The 26,019-nt window shown below is 41.4% G+C and overlaps 1 protein-coding gene across 13 annotated transcripts in view; it reads left to right on the top strand.

Annotated features, from left to right (window-relative positions):
* Positions 1 to 26,019, top strand: part of KIAA0825 (KIAA0825 ortholog) — a 377,294-nt gene that overhangs the window by 302,709 nt on the left and 48,566 nt on the right. The window contains exon 21 of one of the 13 annotated variants that reach the window (XM_084833748.1): positions 12,982 to 13,154. The exons of the other annotated variants lie outside the window; for them this stretch is intronic. Coding sequence (XP_084689874.1) covers positions 12,982 to 12,985 — 4 coding nt within the window. The 3' untranslated portion in view covers positions 12,986 to 13,154. Of the gene's footprint in view, positions 1 to 12,981; positions 13,155 to 26,019 lie in introns of those variants that run through there. 13 annotated transcript variants of the gene reach the window in all.

Below are 26,019 nucleotides of genomic sequence, written 5' to 3'. Positions count from 1 at the left end.
CATGAAATCTGAATGTATCCATTGAGGAAGGCTTAATTATTCAGGAGATGTAGTTCATTAATCAGAATTTTCATTATGTTCCTTATGTGTGAGGATGTCAACAGTTGCTACTATAGATGCATTTCTGAAGCAGGTTTGTAATCTAAAGCCTTCTTTAGAGATCCTTAAAATGTTTGCTATGCTTATGTTTATATCAGCAAGACCGTAAATTAACTGGCGTTAAGGTTTTCCTATTAACAAGGAGGTGCTTGGTAAATTGTCCTTTTACACAATTGCCCTTGCTTTGGGGCTTTGCACTGTTCTGGGAATTTTGCTGGTAGAATAACACTGAACTATTAATTCAGAATGCACATTAATAACAAGGAAATTATTGGTGTTATCTTTAGTGAATACTGCAGCATGACATATCTCAGAATTGCATAACTTCATACAATTAAATTAAGCAAATCCACGAAGGAGTTATTTAGCAACTTAATAAACAGAGTGTGAAATATTAGGTATCTGGACATAATCCAGAAAGATGCTATAAAGCAAATGACCAATTCAAGTCAGCATATCAAAGGTTAAAATGTATTGGTTACCATTTCTACTACTAGTTTGTGATTTTATAACTTTTTGTGTTTTATGTAAAAATAATGTGTATAATTCTGTAGATAATTTTATACAATGTTAATTGTCCTAAGAGTGCTCTGAAAATGTATTTGATTCAGTAATTCATTTGCATTTTAATGATCTTCACAGCATAAGGTTACAGAATCAATTTAAAAGACCTGTGACTCTTTATAGCCTAGTGAGTAAAATGTCGTGATACTTTTATTGTTGCATAGCACCCATAATGAGAGTTAGAGATTCTGTTAGTAAATATAAAAAGTAGAAAACACATACTTTGATAGGTAGTAGCAACTTATATTTAAACCCATTTTGCTATTCATAATTTTGTGTTCTATATGTTCTATATTTTCATATAGAATGTTCTATATTTTCATATATAGGGCATTTTGAAATAAATCCTTGTGGTGCTTGAGCAGATTATTCTGCTGTTGTGAATACATGAAAAGTTTCAAGTTTGGATGGTTTGAATGATAACTTTTTGTGAAAGCACCAGTATGAGAAACAAATACTTTTCATCCTATCTGTTGAAGACAGAAGATACAGTCTGTTGTGCCTTTTAGGGAGCAGAAATGAATGTACTAACTTTCACAAAGACATGGACTAACAGATTTTACTGATCTGTATGAACCATTTCGGGTTTTCTGTGTAACATTTCTCTCATTTCCTTTATCATATACAAATTTAATATCAGCATGAATAAATCTAAATTGTTTGCTTCTTTCTTCCTAATTCCTGAAGCAATGTAAAAGTCTAGAGAGGTTTGAAGTGACAGGATTACAAGCAGTCTTTTGCATACATGGCCTTTAGGGAAGAGCGGCTACCTTGCATTTAATAAACAAGAAAGTGAATTCATTGAATAATGAATTAAGTGGCATAAGTTGTGATAACAAGGAGCAAATGTAGCTTCAGACGATTGGTATTTGCTTTGTGTGGGGTTATCTGAGAGGGCTGAAGCTCTGCCAAGAGAGATTGAAAAAAAGCTCATTATATTAAGATGTTCTTTGCCGAACACAGCTTAAAATGATCTTGCATTTTTTTGTTTGTTGAACTCTTGTATGTGTTTCTATCAAATCAGCCATCTCCACCAGGGGATTACTATAATTCTTTTAGACCTTTGTATGTTGTGTAAAATGAACATTCCTAGTGAGTGTTAGATGGGCCACTCAACAATTAAATAGAGATGTCTAATTGGTTGATCCATATTAGGGTCAGCAGCTGGTTACAGAATAAAGGCTTGTGGTGCCCCACTTGCATAGTTCTGAACCAAATTAAATTATTAATCTATTCTTTGCTTCAATATAGCTTCACAGGGATTCCTAACCTGCCATGCCAAATAAAACAGAACTACTGCTTTACATTTTCATTATGACAAATTATATTTTAAATTGCAAATGCTCTCCTGTTTAGCTTGCACTACATATCTCATTATGGATCTAGAATGCACTGAGACAATATTATTTATAATTTGTTTTAACATGGACAAATAAAATTAATGAACATGAACTTAGTTGGTGTACAGAAATCAGGATTCTGTCATGAAGATGTCAGATTGTTGCGATTTAAAGAAGCTTAATGGAAAGTGTAACAGGAAGATTTCAGCCCTAAACACACTGGTTTAGAAGTACATCCCACTAAAACAATATTGAAGAATAATATCTATTATTCATTTACTAGATGCTAAGACATTCCCAGATCATGAGTTTAGGGCTGTGATGCTAATGTCATCCCCCCACGCCCCACAAGAGAATACTTAAAAAAACAAATTGGTGAAAGTGTGTATTCCTAAAACTGCAAGTTAACTAGCAGTTAAATAATGGTGAAAAGGCAAGAATGGTAAGAAAGGGCTAATGGTAAGAAGGGTGTTTGAGGAATAGAGTTTATCTTTTTTTGTATTTAATTAAGTGACATTAATTAATATTATATAATAGATCATGCTTATGGAAGATTATTGCTGTATATTGTGTCCTAATAAAAAAAATTCAATATTAACAACTCTAGCACTTAAATAAAAGTAGCTGGGAAAACTCTGAAGTAGTAATTACTTGGAACTGTTGACTGAGAACTGTTAACACATAATGTTTTGGAATGTATTTTGTATTTTGGATATTTTTGTCCATTTCATCAGATCATGAAGTGTTATCCTCAGTGGGCACATGAGTGTAGAGAGAGAGAGAAATGTAAACAGTGAGGTCAGCTGGAAATTAAAAGCAAAAAATACAGTCTTTGAGAATTACTTTAATAACCTGTCTGGGAAATATAGTCTCTGTTGTCTGCCTCACTAAGGTGGGGGCGGGGGGCAGAGAGAGAGAGGCGCTTTCTAAAGATGCTGCCGAAACTCACCAGGCTTGGGCTCAGATACATGCTCTAGAGGTTGTAATGCTCACCTCAAAGAAGAAGTGGACATCATGAGCCCTGTGAATTCTTTTTGAAGTTGAATTAAAGTCCTAGCCATAGAAGGATTCTCAGGTTACCGCTCTCCCTCCCCACTACCCAGATCCCCCTAGCTCTCCCTTTTAAATCTGACTGATCTAGCTGGGTTGGCAGCAGTTCAACCTAAAAGAGAGAGAAGAAAAAAGTGTCATAGATCGTTTCTTGAGATGTTTTCACAACACTGGTATTTAGATCAACAGTAAGCTGCTCAACCAAGTAGGTAATGCAAAATCTCCCATGAAGAGAGTACTACCTATCTTTGTAGTGGGTACAGCAAATGTTTGTATGGGCAGTATATATATATTTAAAAACTTGAGAGAAGGTTTATAAAAGCTTGTTTTACTTTGCAAAAAATCCAACTGAATATTTATGTGATATAAGATATAGACAAAAATATAGTAGTGGTAGTTATAACAAGAAAAACAAGTCAAAAGCTTTCTAAGGATTCTTAAGGAGCATGCCTTTAAATCAAAATCTTACAAGCAGATCTTTCTGGCTGTTGAACTATAAAAGGAAAAGTTAGGACGATAACAGGGATTTTTGTCCTAAAGTCTCTGACCATCATATTTATACACTAAATTTTCAAGAGCTATCCTCTGCCTCTATGATCTTGACTATTATGCAAAGAACAGTAAAGTAGAGTGAGCCCACAACAACTGTAGGTTGAAGTATGAAGCTTAGTCACCATTATATGAGATACCTCAGGGTCGGCCTTACCATTAGAATGAAGTAGAGTGAGGTGGCTGCCTCAGGCAGTTGATTTTGGGTGTCATAAAGAGGCAATAAATTGTTATTTATTTATTATTATGTATTTACACCCAGGGAGAGATGCTTGTGGCAAGATACCGTCTGAGGGCACCCACACATACACACTCCTGTGTGCTCCTTCCCCCCGGCCCCAGTTTCTCTCCCTCCCCCATCCAGCACTCTTTCTCTTTGTCTCTTCTCTTCCTCCCACATCCTGGCCAGCTCCCTCTGTCTTCGTTCTTTCTCTCCCCTGCTGCTCATTCTCTCCTGCTCACTCTCTCCATCCCCATTAGGGATGTACGAAAGTCACTTACCTTGCCCAAAATTTGATTCATGGTGGGGGGGAGGTGCTCCGTCCCTCCCCCCGAAATTCTGGCCGGGGGGGAGGCGACCCGTCCCTCCCCCCCGAAATTCTGGCTGGGGGGGAGGCGCCCTGTCCCTCCCGCCGCGAATCCTGGCTGGCCGGGAACGCAAATGGCAGCAGCCGTAGCCGCCGCCATTTGCGTCCCTGGAATCAGCCGTGATAGGCTACATAAATGTTTACATAGCCTATCACGGCTGAGTAAAAAAACAAAACCAAAAACCGTGCGTATGCAAATGGCGGCGCCCATGGGCGCCGCCATTTACGTTCCTTATTTTGGCACGTCTAGTCTACGTAAACATTTACGTAGACTACGACGAAAATAAGGGGAACGCAAATAGCGTAGCGTCTACGCTATTTGCGTTCCCCTTATTTTCGCAGTAGTCTACGTAAATGTTTACGTAGACTAGATGTGCCAAAATAAGGAACGCAAATGGCGGCACCCATGGGCACCGCCATTTGCGTATGCGCAGTTGTTTTTTTACTCAGCCATGATAGGCTATGTAAACATTTACGTAGCCTATCACGGTATTTTTAAAAATCTAGCCGTGATAGGCTACGTAAATGTTTACGTAGCCTATCATGTTTTTTTGGTTTTTTTTTTTTTTACTGGAAATGGTGGCGGCGGAAGCTGGTCGGAAGACTCGCCGCTGCGCCGCCGCCAGGGACATTCGCACAAGGTAAGTCCCGTCCCGGGGGGGGTAGACCGTTTCGCCACTGATTTCAGGAGGCCAAATGCGCTGGCATTTGGCCTCCCCAAGATTCATGGGGAAATTCTCTGACATCCCTAATCCCCATTCCCCTTACTGGGCAGTGGCACCTTTCTCTCTCTATTTCTCTTAACTTCAAGAAGAGTTTGGTGTGCTACAGAGCAAATCTTCAGTCATGCTTGGCATCTTGATTTCCTCAGAGTGCCTCTGAGCCCACATGGGGTTGCCTAGAGGCTCTCTGGAGAAATGAAGATGCTGGTTGTGAATGCAGCTTTCTCTGCAGTGTGTCCAACCTCATCTAAATGTTAAGAGAAATAGAAAGAAAGGGTGCCACTGCCCAGTAACCGGGGGGGGGGGGGAGTGTGTGTGTGTGTGTGTGTGAGAGAGAGAGAGAGGATTCATGAGATGCCAGGGTTGGGGGACCCGGAGCTGTAGAAAGGACATAGCCCTGTGGGCTGAGGGGTTGGGGGTTGTTTGTTACTATTTTGTGCAGTTATACAGTCAGGGCCAGAAATATTGGAACAAGGATAACTGTTTTGGCAGTTGGCCTCTGTACACCACCACATTGAAGTTGAAAGGAAACATACCCAGATGGGGGCAAAGTCAGGACTTTCAGCTGTAATTCAAGGGGTCTGACAAAAGTGGGGCACTAACCATTCACGAAGGACAGCCAGTGGCATACACACACACCCATCATTGGTGGCTCATAAGTAATGGAACAAATGGCTGACAAGCACCTGCATGGCCAGGTGTGGCCTGTTTCCTGGGTACCCCATGACCAATCAAGCAGAGAAAAGGCCTGGAGGTGGTTCTGGGTGTTACTTTTGCATTTTGGACATGAGGTCCAAAGAGGTGTCCATGCGAGTGAAGGAGGCCATCATTAGGCTGAGGAAACAACATAGACCCATCAGAGAGATAGCAAAAACATTGGGAGTGGCCAACACAACAGTTTGGAACATCCTGAAAAAAACATCCTGAAAATTAACTGGCAAGCTCAGCAACAGGAAAAGGCCTGGAAGACCACAGAAGACAACTAAAGTGGATGACCACAGAATTCTGCTCATGTTGAAGAGGAACCCTTTCACAACATCTAGCCAGGTCAAGAACACTCTTGCGGAGGTAGGCATGTCATTGTCAACATCTACAGTCAAGAGACGGCTTTATGAATGTAAACACAGAGGCTTCACAACAAGGTGCAAACCACTGGTAATGCTCAAGAACAAACAGGCGAGATTAGCCTTTGCCAGCAAACACCTAAAAAGGCTTGCTCAGTTCTGGAATAAGATTCTTTGGACTGATGAAATCAAGATTAACTTGTACCAGTATGATGGGAAGAGAAAAGTATGGAGAAGGAAAGGATCAGCTCGTGATCCAAAGCATACCACATCATCTGTCAAACATGGTGGAGGCAGTGTTATGGCAAGGGCATGTATGGCTGCCAATGGAGCCAGGCCACTGGTGTTTATTGATGACCTGACTGCTGATAAAAGCAGCAGGATGAATTCTGAAGTGTATAGGGCTATACTTTCTGCTCAGATTCAGCCGAATGCTGCCAAACTGATAGGACGCCGCTTCATATTGCAGACGGATCATGACCCAAAACATACAGCAAAAGCTACCCAAGAGTTTCTCAAGGCAAAGAAGTGGGATGTTTTTCAATGGCCAAGGCAGTCACCTGCTCTAAACCCAATAGAGCACACTTTTCACTTACTGAAGACAAGACTGAAGGCAGAAAGACCCACAAACAAGCAGCAACTGAAGGCAGCTGCAGTAAAGGTCTGGCAAAACATCTCGAGGCAGGAAACTCAGCATCTGGTCATGTCCATGGGTTCCAGACTTCAGGCAGTCATTGACTGCAAAGGATTTTCATCCAGGTATTAAAGTCAATCCTTAAGTTTGAGATGATGTTGGTTTGTTCCATTACTTATGAGCCACCAACGATGGGTGTGTGTGTATGCCACTGGCTGTACTTCCTCAATGGATAGTGCCCCACTTTTGCAAACGCCTTGAATTACAGCTGAAAGTCCTGACTTGGCTCCCATCTGGGTGTGTTTCCTTTCAAATTCAATGCGGTGGTGTACAGAGGCCAACTGCCAAAACAGTTATCCTTGTTCCAATATTTCTGGCCCTGACTGTATGTACTATCTGCCTAATCTGACATGCATCATAATAGAACTGCATGTTTGTTGTGCTCTTTCTGCTATTATGTTAGTGACAGGACATCTTTGCCTTATTGAAACATGTTCTCTTGCCTATCCAGCAGAGACTGCCATCTTCTAGTCAGGTGAGATGGTGGTGCTGCTATGATTTCAGGCTTTGCCTGACATCACACATTTTGAAATCTCAAGGGTCAGTATTCAATACTGCCACAACACTAGCAGAATGACCGCTAGCACAATGGGAAAGTAGCACTTGCTAGCACAACCCAAGAAACTACCTGAAACTACTACTTCAAAATGGGACAAATCAGCGAAGGTCACATAAGTCAGCTCTGCTGACTTGTCCCATTCCAGAAGTGGTAGTTTCGGGTCGTTTTTTAGGTCGTGTTAGCAAGCGCTACTTTCCCATTGTGCTACCAGTCATTCTTTTTAGTGCAATGTGTTTACAGCTGGCAGATTGCATTGGATACTGCCCAAGTTCTTTTCATCCTGTATATAAAGAAATAGGTGGATTTTGGTATATTCTTATTAAAACATTAACTGAAACAAAATTCTCACTTATGTGCACCAGCCAAATTCAATACATACAACTGTTCCTAGCATGGAAAGGGCCATATTGTATTTGCCTGCCATATAGCTGTTAAAGAGGAGAAGTTCACATAAAGTAAACTGTAGTCTAGCCTAGAGCCAGGAGCTCTGGGATCAATATCAGGGAGAGGAGTGTAGTGGGACAATTTTCATTGGGTGGGCAGAGACAAAAATGGTGGAGCAAAAGGATTGGGGCAGCAGTCACTATAAAAGAGGTTTCTCGAGAATTTTTTTTCATAGGTAATGACAAAAATGAGCCCCAATTTTATGCATTTTAATTAAAAACTATGATTTGTGAAGTTTACAAAAAAGCAAATAATTTAAAATACAATATTTCCCACATGCAAAATAATTGTGTAAACTAAATAACAGTGACTAGGAAGTAAATGTATATTGTGCAAGTCATCCTACCATAATGATATGAACTGTTAATAAAGTCTAATGCACCATGATTTCTCTGCAAACTTGTGGAAGAACTGTTCACTTGGAATTCCTTCAAATATGTTACTTTCAAAAGCCAAGATTACAAAGTTTGCTTTTCTCTGATGAAGCACTGAGTGCCTGTATGCTGTCAGCACATGTATCAGTCGAGAATGAATTTTCACAAACAGCTGTAGATGCAGCTGAATCCTGTAGCATACAAAGCGTACATGTGTGGAAAGGCTTCCTTGTACAGGTACAATGTTTTAGTAAGCTCATAAAGTCTTGTGGTTTTGTAGGATTCTGCCATATCCTTGTACTTCCTCAGCAGATATGTTTGAAGTTCCTTGATTTCTGGAGTGCATCTTGAAAGTTCACACAGTGGTGTAAGCTTGCTTGGGACAAGAAAGTTATCTGAGTCTATATTCTTTAGAGCTTGTACAGCAGTTGAAATGTGCATATTCCTTTCACAAAATCAAGCTTCCATTTCACCTTTCACTGTATCAATTGCACTGAAATATATTCTGTGAAAAGTCTCATCTGTGGAACAGTTCTTGTTCACAGCTTGGACAATTTTGCCTTTGTACATCAGCATATTTTGTAGGCAAGAGCTAGATTTACAAACTGGAGAGGGTTCAGAGGAGGGCAATGGAGATGATCAGGGGACTGGAAACAAAGTCCTACGAGGAGAGACTGAAAGAACTGGGCATGTTGAGCCTCGAGAAGAGAAGACTGAGGGGAGACATGATAGCGCTCTTCAAGTACTTGAAAGGTTGCCACAGAGAGGAAGGCCAGGATCTCTTCTCGATCATCCCACAGTGCAGGACACAGTGTAATGGGCTCAAGTTACAGGAAGCTAGATTCTGGCTGAACATCAGGAAAAACTTCCTGACTGTTAGAGCAATACGACAATGGAACCAATTGCCTAGGATGGTGTGGGCTCTCCCACACTGTAGGCATTCAAGACGAAGCTGGACAGCCACCTGTCAGGGATGCTTTGACCTGGATTCCTGCATTGAGCAGGCGTTGGACTTAATGGTCTTTTAGGACCCTTCCAACCCTACTATTCTATGATTCTATGATCTAGAGTCTTCAGTCTTGCTTCGTCAAGAATGCTTTGAAAACTGCCATCATTTTGCAGTGATGTAATTTCTTTTGAAACTGCTACTGTGACATCAAGGGCTTGGGAAATATCCATTGAAAATGATTGAAGAATAGCATTCGCTGGCTGTATCAATTGTAACAGTTTAACAAGTTTAATTTAATTTTTAATTTTTGAAAAGAACAGCCCACAGGATCATTCCATATAGTCCCGTATTCTGTTGCCACCAGTGCAAGCGCAACACATGCAACAATCTGCCCCTGTGGAGAGACTCTGTAAAGTGGAAGTGTGAGCAATGCACCTTCTGGCTGTTTTCTAAGAGGCCTCCGCTGCCCCACAACTGTACGTTCCCTTCTCCTGGGGCAGCTGCTTCTGAGAACTAACTACCGTGTTGTCCTTTGCCATGCCAGGAAAGCAGTTAAGAGGTTTCACTTTAAAAATTAATTTAATACCTATAAACATCACTTTTCATAAGGAAATGCTTGACAGCATGTCACATAGGAACTGTATCTCTCTCTGAACTACAGGTGTTAGAATTAACTGTACAAACACACGATCTCTGTTCTACAGAAAGGCCCTGGGCCAGCCAGCTAATGCTGCTGCTGATGGTTCAACCAGCAAATCTCACACACCCTATTTTGGTAGTACATAAGTTTGAATGAGAAAAGTTAAATAAGGTGAATTATAGTAATCATTTGCACAGTTAGGTAGAGGTCTAAAATGGTTGCAGCTAAGGCTCTAACCACATACTCTTCACAACCATTTGAAATGGAACCAGCTTGAAAGGATATTTTTCAAGTTTTCAAAACAAACTAGGAAAGAAATGCCCCCCAGACACACACACACAATATTCCAGCTCCCCATTTCCTAGTCTAAGTTAGTAAGATTCTCATTAGGCTTCCTGGGCCTTGGAGAGCCAGCTCACTCACCGCTCTACTTCTTGTCAGGTCCTGCCGTGGACTAGGCTAGGCTGCTGCACAGCATAGGCCCAAAAGCCTAGGCTCACCTGCCAGATGCACTAATAACACCCACCTGGCTGAGCACTACAGGGGAGGGGAAGATGCTCTGTAGTGCATAACAATACTGTCCTTCCCACCTTTCCTTCCTCCAGTTGCAAGCTCCCATCCATCAAGATTTGTGTCCACCTCACACCTATTCATTTGAATGGGTCAAATTAATTCCAGTCTCATTTCTTCATTTCTTGCTGTCTTTCTGTAGTAATGTTCCAGTTTGTTTTTCTGCCCCAACTTTGGGTGCATGGATTAATCTTATTTCTCTGAATGCACATATTCCTACTTCATTTTACAGTTACTTACATGTAATTTTCATTGTACTGTGTTGTAACTAAAGGCCATCTGATACCGATATAGACACCAAATATTTGCCGTGTTTGTATCCCCTTGGCAACTTTGCCCTGCCACCTCTCTTTGGATGCCTAAATGGTAAAAGCTCAACTGAAGTGTTGTCACTGCAATGTAAAAAAAATTGGGGACTGAAGGACAATTTCATTTAGGGGGCAGAATTATAATTTGGGGGAGCAATGCCCTCATTCCCACCCCATCCCAGTCACTACACCCCTGATCAAGGGGTAATGATTTTTGACCATAATCTTATTCAGTATTCTATAACTCATGCTCAAATAAGAGGGAAGCACCCTTATTCATAAATAGCACAGGTATTCCTGGAGGGTTGAGGAAGAAAGAGAAAACCTTATAACATGCCCAGAGCATGTTCTGAAGGCAGATGGCATAGCAACCTTGCTGAAGCTAAGCAGGTCTGAGTCCAATCAGTTCTTGGTAGGAGATTGCCTGGGAATCTTATGCATGCCACCTTGACTATGATGGAAGGAAGGTGGTCTATAAATGTAACATACAAACCTTTTCTCAAGGTTTTCCCAGAAATACTTTCTCAGGCTTCCAATTCAGATTCTCACATGAGGTATATAAGCCAAATAGAGCTTTTTCCCCTATCTGCAAACATGTCCTGAGGCCTCAGCGCATAGGGTTCGACTCCAGGTAACTTATCACTGGCCACCAGTCTCCCAAATTAAATGTTATACTTAATGCTACATAGTTGATAATATAAGCTGTAAAAAAACCTCTGGAAATACCAAATCCAAAGAACGACCATTAGGATTTTTAAACAAAATTTAGTCTTTTATCAATGTACAGATAAGGACAAGGTTGGATTGAGAACGAAGGATATTTTAAAAATTATTTGCTACCCAATTAAGGCATTTAATTAAAAAGTTGAAAAAAATGGTTTTAAACAGTGAATGTCCAATAAATTAGATGAAATAACAGATGAGAGTAGCATAAAGAGATTGGAACAGAAATGTGAAGAATGGGAAGAAGTTCTGCTGGGAGTGAAACACATTGAGGAAATAAGAAATGTACAAGTAAAGTTTAATGAACAGTTGGGACAGATCCAAACAAAACTGAAGCTACAAGTGGCCTCCATAGTTTCAAATCAACAGAAAGAACATGTTCGAGGAACACCTTGAGTTATTAGACAATAAGAGTAGAATATGCAACATTAAAATAAGAGGGATCACTGTGAAAGCAGAAGGGGATAATTTGTATACATTTTAAGATGAATTGTTTGCTTCAGTGGTAGGCACAGAATCAGATTCCATTGCTGTTGAGAATGTTTATTGAATTAATTCAGCGTATGCACTGTGGCAGGTTGGATGGACATATTCTGGTTACTTTTCAAAGTATAATGTCAAATGACTTAATTTTGAGAGATGTAAGAGATAATCCACTGTAGATCAATGGCAGAGTAATATTGTTTATGGTAGATACCTCACCCATAATGTGTCAGAAGATAAGAGGGTTGATTTTTCCCCCCAAGTAGGTTAACTGAAGAGAGTATTTTCCATAAGAATCAGGTAGATGGACTAAATATGGCATTTCATGGTTAGGTAGGATAGCATCATTGAATATGTGTATCTTACCTACATTTCTCTTTGTCTTTGAAAATGTTCCAGTGAAAATTTCAGAAAGAGTATTGAGGACATTGCAAAATAGTTTGCAGACGTTTATCTGGAAAAATAAGAAAGGAAGAGTGGAAACAAGTACCCTAGAAAAATTTAACAGTAAAGGTGGATTACATTTTCTAAATCTTATATATTATTACTATGCTACAGTGTTCAAATCATTTGTAAGGACAGCAATCATATGGTCCTGAGAGAGCACCCCAGGGGTCATAGGATTCTTTGAAGTTCCTCCTCCAAAGATGTAAACACAGCTTTGACCTCAGAAGGGGGACTCCAGTATCCGATCCATCCTCCCACCCCAGTCCCCTCATAGCCGCTGTGGAAAGAACCTTTTCAAGGTTACAAATGCAACCTTGTAGGACCTCGAAGAGCTCTGTAAGGGAGCATTCTGGTGGGCAGGGAGGTGACAGGAAAGGAGAGGCCAGATTACAAAGAATCCTATGTCCTCTCCAGCCCCTGCCTGCCCCCACCATTGTGCTTCCTTTAGACAGGCTCAGAGGCTTGTCTAAAGGAAAAAGGAAACAAAAGTCACGGCATTGGATTAACGGAAGCTTCCATAGGATTGCATCCTTACTGGATGAACAAAGAAAAAAACCTCCGTGGTTGAAGTTAGAGCAAGAATAGAGGAGGTTCTCCCTTCTTACAGTCACCCTTCACAAGTAGATGGTGATGGATGCCTCAAAGGAGAGGGGCGCACTTCCCCTCATCACGTGTATTTGCCTTATTCAGGTACAGGATGCCTGAATAGGGCTTTAAACTATTACCAGTTAGAGTCCGGCATGGTCATTGTGTTAATGTAAAAGAAAACTTTTATAAAAATGATTATCAATGCTTTTTTATACCTTATTGATTAGGTAAGAGCTATGGTAATACCCAGGATAGATGTTGGAGATGTAAACAATCAAGGACAGGAGTACCAGACCACCTTACCTGTCTCCTGAGAAACCTGTACGAGGGTCAAGAAGCAACAGTAAGAACCAGACATGGGAACAACCAATTGGTTCAAAATTGGGAAAGGAGTATGACAAGGCTGCATATTGTCATCCTGCTTATTTAACTTATATGCAGAGTACATCATGAGAAACGGCAGGTTGGATGAATCACAGGTCGGAATTAAGATTGCCGGGAGAATTATCAACAACCTCAGATACGCAGACGATACCAGCCTAATGGCAGAAAGCGAAGAGGATCTAAAGAGCCTCTTGTTGAGGGTGAAAGTGGAGTGTGCAAAAGCTGGTTTGAAACGCAACCTTTAAAAAACTAAGATCATGGCATCTGGCCCCATCACTTCCTGGCATATAGAAGGGGAAGAAATGGAAGCAGTGACAGATTTTACTTTCTTGGGCTCCAAGGTCACCGCAGACGGTGACTGTACCCATGAAATTAAAAGACACTTGTTCCTTGGGAGGAAAGCTATGGCAAACCTAGACAGCATAGCAAGAAGCAGAGACATCACCTTGCCGACAAAGGTCCGTCTAATCAAAGCTATGGTTTTCCCAGTAGTAAGGTATGGCTGTGAGAGCTGGACTATAAATAAGGCTGAGCGCCGAAGAATCGATGCTTTCGAACTGTGGTGCTGGAGAAGACTCTTACGAGTCCCCTGGACTGCAAGGAGGTCAAATCTGTCCATCCTAAAGCAAATCAACCCTGACTGCTCATTGGAAGGACAGATACTGAAACTGAAGCTCAAATATTTTGGCCACCTAATGCGAAGAGAAAACTCCCTGGAAAAGACCCTGATGCTGGGAAAGATTGAAGGCAAAAGGAGAAGGGGACGGCAGAGGATGAGATGGCTCGATAGCATCACCGATGCAATGAATATGAACTTGAGCACACTCCGGGAGAGAGCGGAGGACAGGAAGGCCTGGCGTGCTATGGTCCATGGGGTCACGAAGAGTCGGACACGACTTAACGACTGAACAACAATAGACTTGTTCAGATATGGAGAAATGGAGGATGAATATATACTCTATTAGTATTCTATTGGGTGATATGGATGGGAAAGTTAAATTGAAGGACTAGTACGGAACCTATTAACAGCAGTCAAGATGGTGATAGCAAGAAGATGGAGATAAGCTAGACCAACTTCATTGGCAGTGGTTGGTGAAAATAGGGAAAGTGGCAGAAATTATCAGTTTAACTGCATTAATCCTAATGAGAGAGGGTAACCAGGAGGTAGTACTCTTTGAATCGCAATGTACTCTTTTATAACACTTATGAAAGATATAATTTGGAGATGGATAGGTACAGAGTATTTCAAATGAATTGATTAAGTTTAAAGGTTCAGTAATGTTAAAGGTAAATATTTATGGAATGTTTATATATAATGGATATAGTATTTCTGTTTTAAAGGTTTTCTTGATAAAACTATAAATTTTAAAAAGTGGAACTTTTAGACAAATTGATACATTGTAAAAATAACATGTAGAGTTTATTTTTTTAATCTAGTGTGCTTATTAAGACAGAACTCTATATGGACTTTTGAGACATTGTGTACTTCATTAACTGAATATGTACTTGATATGTGATACCTTTCTCTTGTCCTTTTGGCATTTCATCTGTGGAACTATAATAAACTTATATTAAAAATATAGATAACTCCACTGCTTACACTCTCAATTTCTTCTTGTCAAAAGTCTAAAACAAAGCAATTTCTTAAAATGAATTCAGAAGCTGCATAGCAGAGGAAGATATCTTGACTTGTAGAAGTCTCAAAGAGGGCCCTAAATAACTTTTGTTTGAAGTACAGAGCACATCAGATGTACAGTAGCAAAGATGAGAGCTCCTCTTCATATTTTACTTTTTTTTCCCACTGGATCACATTGGCTGTGATAGTTATTTGGATGAATTGAAAATTAAGCTTAATACTTCTGCAAGCTTGTAAATCTAAACAACATGGGCATAATACAGAACTCACATTCCAGGAACTAAAAGGATTTTACCTACATGAATTAACCTAATAGCACAGTTTGTAAATACTGGTGTACTTGTATGGGTGCAGTTGTGACTGAAGATTACTGTACTGCCATGATTAATACTTAAAAAAAAATATTAAAGGGTAGGCAAAATATTTCTCAATGGATATTACAACAGATGATATTTTGGGTAATTTATTGTTGTAGGGTTTTGTCAGTTTGTTTTTGTTCCACTTGATGGGAAGCAGGGGCATTGCTAGGGTCTTAAAAGATCCAGGGCACAGGCCCATAACGCAAATTTGTGTGCGCACACAGACACACACATATATACGAGTCTAAGCACACATCTAATATGTGTGTGTGTGTGTGTGTGTGTGTGGTGCGTGCATGCAGTGTGCTTGCGTGTGTATATAGATTACATACATACATAAGAAGTGTGCACTGACCCCCCAGCCCACTTCAACTCAGACCCTGATTCAGCATATTGGGAAACATCCCACTTCTGCTTTGGCCAATTTGTAGTCAGGCCACCTCAGCTCAGCACCAAACCTGAGTCAAGGGTTGGAAAAATGAGTCCTTATGCTTCCTGTTGACTACCATGGGAAATTAGGGAAAAAAGCTGTAACTTTTTTCTCTTGGTCAGAACTGGATAATTTCAGGCATAGTAGCCCCATAGAAGGGGATTACACCTGCCCAATGTCAGAAAAATAGGTGCAGAGTTTATATTTTCTTTTAAAGGGAACTGCCAATAACGTTTTTTATTCCTTGGAAGAATTGGATAAAAATTTCAGGATTCATTGCCCCATCAGAGATCATGTCTGCCAAATTTCAGAATGATAGCCACAAGGGTTTTTGTGCAAGGGTGGCCTTGACATTTTGAGGTCTCCAAAAGAAGACATACTTACCTCCCTATGTTCCTTGAGGACCATTGTTATGAAAATTACAGATAGCCTAGAGTTGTCCCTAAGTAAGAAACCAGCAAAGTTTCAGAAGAATAGGTGCAGCAGTTCATGTGGAAGGGGAGTTCTCCAGTTTGGAGGAGGGAGTGATTTGCTTTCCCTTCCATTCACCCCCTCCCCAATAGTTTTTGGGTAAATTTGTAAGAAAATGTGAGATCATTAGAGGTGTCCTCCAGGCAAGAAACCTGCAAAGTTTCTGAAGGATATACATTCATTCTAATGTAGAATTACTAGAATTTATTTACATTTCACCAATGTTAGCAGCAGGAGAACATGGATGGGAAGGTGCTATTGCACTCATGTCCTGCTTGTGGGTTTCCATTGGGCATCTGGTTGGCCACTGTGTGAACAGAATGCTGGACTAGATAGACCTTGGTCTTATGCAGCATGGCTCTTCTTATGTTTTTAAATAGAGAGTGCCTCTGAGCATGTGCAGAATGTTTTTCTTTCACCACTGAACACTTATATTCTCCCCCTACCAATTCTATTCCCCTCCATGCAACCATCCCTCCTCATCCTACCATCCTCCAGCAATTCTCCATAAAAACAGATGTCTTGTTTTGTGCAACTCCTCTCTACCTCGTTATACACAAGCTCTCATTGTATCTTCCTCCCCATAATTTCATTTGTGCCAAGACTTCACCAGGATTCAGCCAATGAATCTGTTTTCAAAACTAAGGCTAAGTTATGGACAAACTCTGAGCATGTACTAAGTGCCTCTCCCTCACCACTGAAGCTAGAGTTCATGCAAAAAAAAAACAAAACCCCAAACCCACAAATGACAAAACATGCATAGGACTGAGCTGAAAGTGTAGTCAATTCATTAGACATAATTGGGTAGGCACTGTATTAAGCCTGCAGTACCATGCTCACAACTCAGGACTTATTTCTGAGTAAACATGCAGAACATCAAGGTGCAAACCTCCCTGCAAAAGTAACTTGTGCTGGAATCCTATGCACACTTTACTGAGGGTAGGCGTCATTAAACATAATGGGACTTCTCAGTAGGCATACATGTTGTTCAGTCGTTCAGTCGTGTCCGACTCTTCGTGACCCCATGGACCATAGCACGCCAGGCCTTCCTGTCCTCCGCTCTCTCCCGGAGTGTGCTCAAGTTCATATTCATTGCATCGGTGATGCTATCTAGCCATCTCATCCTCTGCCGTCCCCTTCTCCTTTTGCCTTCAATCTTTCCCAGCATCAGGGTCTTTTCCAGGGAGTTTTCTCTTCGCATTAGGTGGCCAAAATATTTGAGCTTCAGCTTCAGTATCTGTCCTTCCAATGAGCACTCAGGGTTGATTTCCTTTAGGATGGACTGATTTGACCTCCTTGCAGTCCAGGGGACTCGTAAGAGTCTTCTCCAGCACCACAGTTCAAAAGCATCCATTCTTCGGCGCCCAGCCTTCCTTATAGTCCAGCTCTCACAGCCATACGTTGCTACTGGGAAAACCATAGCTTTGATTATACAAACCTTTGTTGGCAAGGTGATGTCTCTGCTTCTTACTATGCTGTCTAGGTTTGCCATAGCTTTCCTCCCGAGGAGCAAGCGTCTTTTAATTTCATGGCTACAGTCACCGTCTGCGGTGATCTTGGAGCCCAAGAAAATAAAATCTGTCACTGCTTCCATTTCTTCCCCTTCTATATGCCAGGAAGTGATGGGGCCAGATGCCATGATTTCAGTTTTTTTAATGCTGAGTTTCAAACCAGCTTTTGCACTCTCCACTTTCACCCTTAACAAGAGGCTCTTGAGATCCTCTTCGCTTTCTGCCATTAGGGTGGTATCGTCTGCATATCGGAGGTTGTTGATAATTCTCCCGGCAATCTTAATTCCGACCTGTGATTCATCCAACCCGGCATTTCTCATGATGTACTCTGCATATAAGTTAAATAAGCAGGGCGACAATATGCAGCCTTGTCGTACTCCTTTCCCAATTTTGAACCAATCGGTTGTTCCCTGTCTGGCTCTTACTGTTGCTTCTTGACCCTCGTACAGGTTTCTCAGGAGACAGGTAAGGTGGTCTGGTACTCCCATCTCTTTAAGAATTTGCCACAGTTTGTTGTGATCCACACAATCAAAGGCTTTAGCGTAGTCAATGAAGCAGAAATAGACGCTTTTCTGGAATTCTCTTGCTTTCTCCATGATCCAGCGAATGTTGGCGATTTGATCTCTAGTTCCTCTGCCTCTTCGAAACCCAACTTGTACTTCCGGTAGTTCTCGGTTCACATACTGCTGAAGCCTAGCTTGTAGGAAGGCATACATAGGATTGCATAAATTAGCAATATTTATCTCCCCTCCACTTAAAAAACAAACCAAAAACACCTATTTTTGTTAAAGCTTTCTGTTCCGAGGACATAGGAAGCTGCCTTATAATGAGTCAGACCCTGGGTCCATCTAGTATAGTATTGTTGACACTGACTGGCAGCAGTGGCTCTCCAGGGTTTCAGACAGGATTCTTTGAACCTGGGACCTTCCGCATGCCAAGCCCTTCCTATTGCTGGATGATGGCAACTGAGAAACAAAACAGCCACAATTTTGTTTCTCTGCAACCATGTGAATCCACTTTTCTCAAAGGCTTGGGTGAGAAGGGGAAAAACCAAACCTCTTGTCTGTTTGTGTAAAGTCAAATGCAGTCCAGAACCTCTTGTCTGTTTGTATAAAGTCAAATGCAGTCCAGAACTTTTCTTGCCCACCGAAGAGAATTCTCTTTAAGAATTCTCCAAGATATACTCTGAATGGAATAAAGAAAAGAAAGAAAGAACATGACAGGGGTGGGAAAAAGAAGAATGGTGATTGGAAATGTGTGCAGGGGTGGGTGGTAGAGAGAATTCCCTAAGCCAAGTGGCTCCTTTCAGAGAGGTAGTACTTCAGAGGAATTTAGGAAGCTGTGGAGGGTTTGTAAGGATTGCATGTACTTAAATGAACTTTATGTGGTGAGGTGGCTGAGGGCTTTTTCTAGCTTTTCTAAAAATGTCAAAACTATTTAAAAGCCCCAGCAGTTTCTTGATCATGACGCCACATAGTCCTAACCCTCCCTTTGGGATTATTTGAGTCCTACAGCTATTTAGGAGAAATTAAAGTGGAGGGGGGGAAGGAAGTTTGTGGAGACTGATTGGATCCTTTGCTGTATTGAAGCTACTAAACTTCTGCAGAATCCAAAGGTTCGAGTTTGGGGCGGTAAAATCAGATGCTGTGTGAAATACCAGTATTTCACATGGAGCTCTTTCTTCCCTTCTTTCTCCCTCTTCAAAATTTCATTGCAGGGAAGCTCGCAACAGTGGGCATGTAAGAGCAGAAAATAAAAGTAGGGGGAGAGAGGTTTTTTGCATCTCAAAAAAACCCTACACCAGAGATTAGGGATAGTGACCTCCTAATGGTCACCTTAAACACCTTCTGATTAGGATCTCTAATCCCCTGTGTGACTTGACAGTTTTTACTTTGTGTTCTAGACTTTGAGAAAATGAAACTTTACTCATGGATAGCACAAAAGCCACTGGACCTAACTGTCTGAAATTTGGTAGGTTCAGTCAGCTCCATAGGGCCTGCTAGGTCCCCAAATTCCATGAATTTATGTGGAAGCACAAAAAAAATTATAGCTCTTTACTTTGACAGATTTTCTTGGGAAAAGCAAATTTTACCTGTGGCTAGCACAAAAGCCACTAGACCTAACTGTCTGAACTTTGGCAGGCTCAGTCATCTCTATGGGGGCTGGTAGGCCCCCAAATTCCATGCATGTATGTGGAAGCACAAACAAAAAATAGCTCTTTGCTTTGACACATTTTCTTGAAAATAGCAAACTGTACCTGTGACTAGCACAAAGGTCACAGGACATAACTGCCTGAAATTGGGCACATTCCATCAGCTCCATGGGGGCTACCTAGCCTCCAAATGTCATTTATTTATCTTACAAACTAAAAAAGTTATGGCTGTTTTTGTTTTCCAATGCAAGTCAATGGGAACATGTAAAAAAAAAAAGGCACTTAGGACAGCTCAAAAGATCTGGGGCCCATGCCCAAGTGGGCCTCTTCCTAACAACACCTCTGATGGGAAGCATGTCATTCAACAGTGGAACATAGGAAAGAGCCTTATACTGAATCACTATTGATCCACCTCACTTACGTATTGTCTATAGCAGGGGTAGGCACCAGTGTACCTGCAGACACCTTTCTTGGCCAACAAGGTACACTGGTACCTTGCACCCTCACACTTTTATTTTTTTAAATAACAAAGTTTCTTACTCACAGCTGGGATTGCTTTAAATCAAAATGAGGGCCTCTGGCTGCTCTCACCCTCTTTTCCCCCATGAGTGCTTCTGGGCCACACATGGGGCTCAGAGACATTCTTCGGAAATGAAGATGGCAGGTGGCTGCAGGCTGATGCTTTAATTTGCAGCACGACCATGATGCCCAGGATATTTTCTCAAATTGCCAAGTACGTCCGTGGGCCCTGAATGGTTGCCTGCCCTTGATCTGTAGGGACTGGCAGCAGCTCTCCAGAGTTTCAGGCAGGAGCCTTTCTATGCCCTACCTGGTGATACCAGGAACTGAACCTCAAACCATTTCCATGCAAAGTATGTGTTCTGCTACTGGGCTAGAGACACCCCCCAGTGAATATTATTTTACATTAGTAATTTTCATCTCCACTGTTATTGAATAAACCATTTTAAGGGAAGACAGTAATTTTGCAAAGACTAGCCAGTCAAGTCAGCTCACAGGATAAGATGCAAGGCAGCCTCACTCGCATACTACAACAAGCTAGTATTGCAAACCCTTCTAGATGTCATAAAAAGAAATAAGACTTGGTGGACTGAAGCAATGTGAGGCTATTGCTTCTGTCAGCGGATAGCAGATGTGCACTATTTTTTACCTCTGAACTCCGTATGTGTATGTCATTAAAATAATTTTAAAGTTTTTATTTGAAGTGAGAAAACGTTCAAGGCTAACAGCCACTACAACTAGCAACTTACTATCATTATCAATATAATGTAACAGCAGCATGTAGAGCAATAACACGGCTCAGAATTGGGCAAAGGTGTATTATTCATTTATTTAAATTTAAAAACATATATATTCTTCCTTTGCACTTCACTTTAGAAGTGCCCAAGGCGGCTTACATCAAAAGGTGGAGCTGGCATTAGCAGGACAAAGAAGGACCAAGGAATTACTGGTATATTCCTGATCCAAAAGCCACTTTAGCCATCACAGACACAGCAATAATGGTGTCAGTATACACAACCAGTCAATATACATTGTTGTTGTTGTTCAGTCGTTCAGTCGTGTCCGACTCTTCGTGACCCCATGGACCATAGCACGCCAGGCCTTCCTGTCCTGCGCTCTCTCCCGGAGCGTGCTCAAGTTCATATTCATTGCATCCGTGATGCTATCTAGCCATCTCATCCTCTGCCGTCCCCTTCTCCTTTTGCCTTCAGTCTTTCACAGCATCAGGGTCTTTTCCAGGGAGTTTTCTCTTCGCATTAGGTGGCCAAAATATTGGAGCTTCAGCTTCATTATCTGTCCTTCCAATGAGCACTCAGGGTTGATTTCCTTTAGGATGGACTGATTTGACCTCCTTGCAGTCCAGGGGACTCGTAAGAGTCTTCTCCAGCACCACAGTTCGAAAGCATCAATTCTTCGGCGCTCAGCCTTCCTTATAGTCCAGCTCTCACAGCCATACATTACTACTGGGAAAACCATAGCTTTGATTAGACGGACCTTTGTCAGCAAGGTGATGTCTCTGCTTCTTACTATGCTGTCTAGGTTGGCCATAGCTTTCCTCCCAAGGAGCAAGCGTCTTTTAATTTCATGGCTACAGTCACCGTCTGCGGTGACCTTGGAGCCCAAGAAAGTAAAATCTGTCACTGCTTCCATTTCTTCCCCTTCTATATGCCAGGAAGTGATGGGGCCAGATGCCATGATCTTAGTTTTTTTAAGGTTGACTTTCAAACCAGCTTTTGCACTCTCCTCTTTCACCCTCAACAAGAGGCTCTTTAGATCCTCTTCGCTTTCTGCCATTAGGGTGGTATCGTCTGCATATCGGAGGTTGTTGATAATTCTCCCAGCAATCTTAATTCCGACCTGTGATTCATCCAACCCGGCATTTCTCATGATGTACTCTCCATATAAGTTAAATAAGCAGGGTGACAATATGCAGCCTTGTCGTACTCCTTTCTCAATTTTGAACCAATCGGTTGTTCCATGTCTGGTTCTTACTGTTGCTTCTTGACCCTCGTACAGGTTTCTCAGGAGACAGGTAAGGTGGTCTGGTACTCCCATCACTTTAAGAATTTGCCACAGTTTGTTGTGATCCACACAATCAAAGGCTTTAGCGTAGTCAATGAAGCAGAAATAGACGTTTTTCTGGAATTCTCTTGCTTTCTCCATGATCCAGCGAATGTTGGCGATTTGATCTCTAGTTCCTCTGCCTCTTCGAAACCCAGCTTGTACTTCCGGTAGTTCTCGGTTCGCATACTGCTGAAGCCTAGCTTGTAGGATTTTGAGCATCACCTTGCTGGCATGTGAAATGAGCGCAATTGTGCGGTAGTTTGAACACTCTTTGGCGTTGCCCTTCTTTGGAATTGGAATGTAAACTGACCTTTTCCAGTCTTGCGGTCATTGTTGAGTGTTCCAAATTTGTTGGCATATTGAATGCAGCACTTTAACAGCATCATCTTTTAGGATTTTAAATAGCTCAGCTGGAATACTGTCATCTCCGCTAGCTTTGTTGTTACTAATGCTTCCTAAGGCCCACTTGACTTCACTCTCGAGGATGTCCGGCTCAAGTTCAGTGACCGCACTATTATGGCTATCAGGGACATTCAGATCTTTCCTGTATAGTTCTTCTGTGTATTCTTGCCACCTCTTCTTAATCTCATCTGCTTCTGTTAGGTCCCTGCCTTCTTTGTCCTTGATCATGCCCGTCTTTGCACAAAACGTTCCCTTGAGATCTCCAATTTTCTTGAAGAGATCTCTAGTCTTTCCCATTCTGTGGCTTTCCTCGATTTCTTTGCATTGTTCATTTAAGAAGGCCTTCTTGTCTCTCCTTGCTATTCTCTGGAACTCTGCATTCAGTTGGGTATATCTTCCCCTTTCTCCCTTGCTTTTCGCTTCCCTTCTTTCCTCAGCTACTTGTAAAGCCTCATCAGACAGCCACTTGGCTTTCTTGCATTTCTTTTTCTTTGGGATGGATTGAGTTGCTGCCTCCTGAACAATGTTACGGACCTCCGTCCATAGTTCCTCAGGCACTCTGTCTATCAGGTCTAATCCCTGAAATCTATTCCTCACCTCCACTGTATATTCATCAGGGATATGATTTAGGTCATACCTGAACGGTTTAGTGGTTTTCCCGACGTTCTTCAATTTAAGCCGAAATTTTGCAAGAAGCAGCTCATGATCTGAGCCACAGTCAGCTCCAGGTCTTGTTTTTACTGACTGTATGGAGCTTCTCCATCTTTGGCTGCAAAGGACATAATCAATCTGATTTCGATATTGACCATCTGGTGACGTCCATGTGTAGAGTCGCCTCTTGTGCTGTTGGAAAAGAGTGTTTGCTATGATCAGCATGTTCTCTTGGCAAAACTCTATTAGCTTTTGTCCTGCTTCATTTTGTACACCAAGGCCATGCCTGCCTGTTATCCCGGTGATTTCTTGACTTCCTACTTTAGCATTCCAATCCCCTATAATGAAGAGGACATCTTTTTTTGGTGTTAGTTCTAGAAGGTGTTGTAGGTCTTCATAGAACCGATCAACCTCAGCTTCTTTGGCCTCAGTGGTTGGGGCATAGATTTGAATTACTGTGATGTTGAATGGTTTGCCTTGGATTCGTACTGAGATCATTCTATCATTTTTAAGATTGTACCCCAGTACTGCTTTTCCCACCCTTTTGTTGACTATGAGTGCTACTCCATTTCTTCTAAGGGATTCTTGCCCACAATAGTAGATATGATGGTCACCTGAATTAAATTCGCCCATGCCTGTCCATTTTAGTTCGCTGATTCCCAAGATGTCGATGTTCAATCTTGCCATCTCATGTTTGACCACCTCCAGCTTACCTTGATTCATTGATCTGACATTCCAGGTTCCTAAACAATATTGTTCTTTACAGCATCGGATTTTCTTTTCACCGCCAGACACATCCACAGTTGAGTGTCCTTTCGGGTTTGGCCCAGCCGCTTCACTCTTTCTGGCGCTACTTGGAAATACCCTCTGCTCTTCCTCAGTAGCATATTGGACACCTTCCGACCTGAGGGGCTCATCTTCCGGCGTCATCTCTTTTCGCCTTGTGATACGTTCCATGGGGTTTTCTTGGCAAGAATACTGGAGTGGGTTGTCATTTCCTTCTCCAGTGGACCACATTTTGTCAGAACTCTCTGCCATGACCTGTCCGTCTTGGGTGGCCCTGCACAGCATAGCTTATGGCTTCACTGAGTTACGCAAGCCCCTTCGCCACAACAAGGCAGTGATCCATGAAGGGGAAATATACATATACATAACCAGTGTTTATTAGTAAGATATTTCATGGGCTTGCGGTAGATCCAAAGCATTTGGTCCACAAAAGTGTGTGATGTTGTTGCACTGTCACAGCAATCTATGTATTAAGTGTTGACGTATTAAAATAATGCATGAAACACATCATTTATTAAGGAATCTGTTGATCTCTTTCAACTTTGGATTTTGAATGATTTGAAGATTTTATCTAGCATTTTCTAAGTAACATTTTCCTAATGAGCACTAACGCTAGATATCTTTACATGGATATGCATTATGTATCTTCTGTCATGTTGGGGTGATGTTATAGCAGTGTATGAGCTATCCTCATATGCATTTATCTAGTAGGTTACTTTAGGCAGGAAGCAAACCAGCATGTGTAAACACAGTGTAACTGTGAAAGTAGCTAAGTTCATTGTCTGTGCTATCCAGGAATTCCCCTGTGCACAGGGAGTCTAGCAAATTAAACTAGCTGTCTGGATTAGAGTGCTGTAATGCCTGGGCAGTAGAAGATGGCTAGAATAAATGCATTTGTTTACTTCATTCAGCTGTTTAACACACATTTAGATGTGTAAGTAATTTTCCCTATAAGTTTCAGATACAGAATTTGGTCATCATGTTTTGAACTGTGGCAATGCCAAAGCATTATACCAGTGCTACTAGGATACAATAACTAGAAGTTTAAAAACAAAGTATAATGTTTACAAATGAATACGGAAACTGCTAGGATTACTTTTCATAAGTTTTGTTAATGATACACAGAGAAAAAGCTGTCAAACTTTTTCCTTTTTTCCACCTGTAGAAATTCAGTAGAAGTCAAAATAAAGAATAGTATAAATAGTTTATTTAAACAGCTACAATGATCAAAATCAATGTCTCTTAAGCAAATATTTGACTCTTAGGATCAATTTAAATAATTGCTCATCAAGTCAAGAGGATGATTGCACCAATAAATCACTGTAAAATGAAGAAGTCTGCCTTAACTGCAGTATATTGTTTGTTTAAGATCAAACTGGAAAATTGAGTGTACTGCATTTGAATTAGAAGTAACAGAAGAATAGCTGACTTGGTTAGAATGCTAGGCTGCCTAGTTGCATTTGACATGAAGCACTGTGTTATTTCATGCAGGCAATTTGATAACTTTTAAGAACATTAACGATTTCCAGAAGTTAGAGAAAGGAAGATCCTGTCACTGTGGTGAAGAATCATAGAATAGTATAGTAGGGCTGGAAGGGGCCTACAAGGCCATCGAGTCCAAGAAGAGGGGCCACTACTCTGTAGTCTCCAACCTTTTAAAACCAGGAACCCACTTTTAGCTCAAACAAGCATTTGGGGATCCACTGTTTATTTTTTTTACTATATATCTTTATGGTGCCAGTGCTTTTGATACAACCCACCGTTGATCTTGAGGACTTCTTCTGCAGCATATTGCTCTGCTATGTAAGCCTCATCCAGCATGGCCAATGGTCAGGGATTATGGGAGTTATCGTTCAAAACATCTGGAGGGTATGGGGTTGCTTACCTCTGCATTGATGGG

Source organism: Heloderma suspectum, chromosome 2 (genome assembly GCF_057233095.1).
Source record: "Heloderma suspectum isolate Gila_16-S chromosome 2, 16-S_ref, whole genome shotgun sequence".
In the NCBI taxonomy this organism is placed as follows: Eukaryota; Metazoa; Chordata; class Lepidosauria; order Squamata; family Helodermatidae; genus Heloderma; species Heloderma suspectum.
This window is presented reverse-complemented; position numbering and strand designations above follow the sequence as displayed.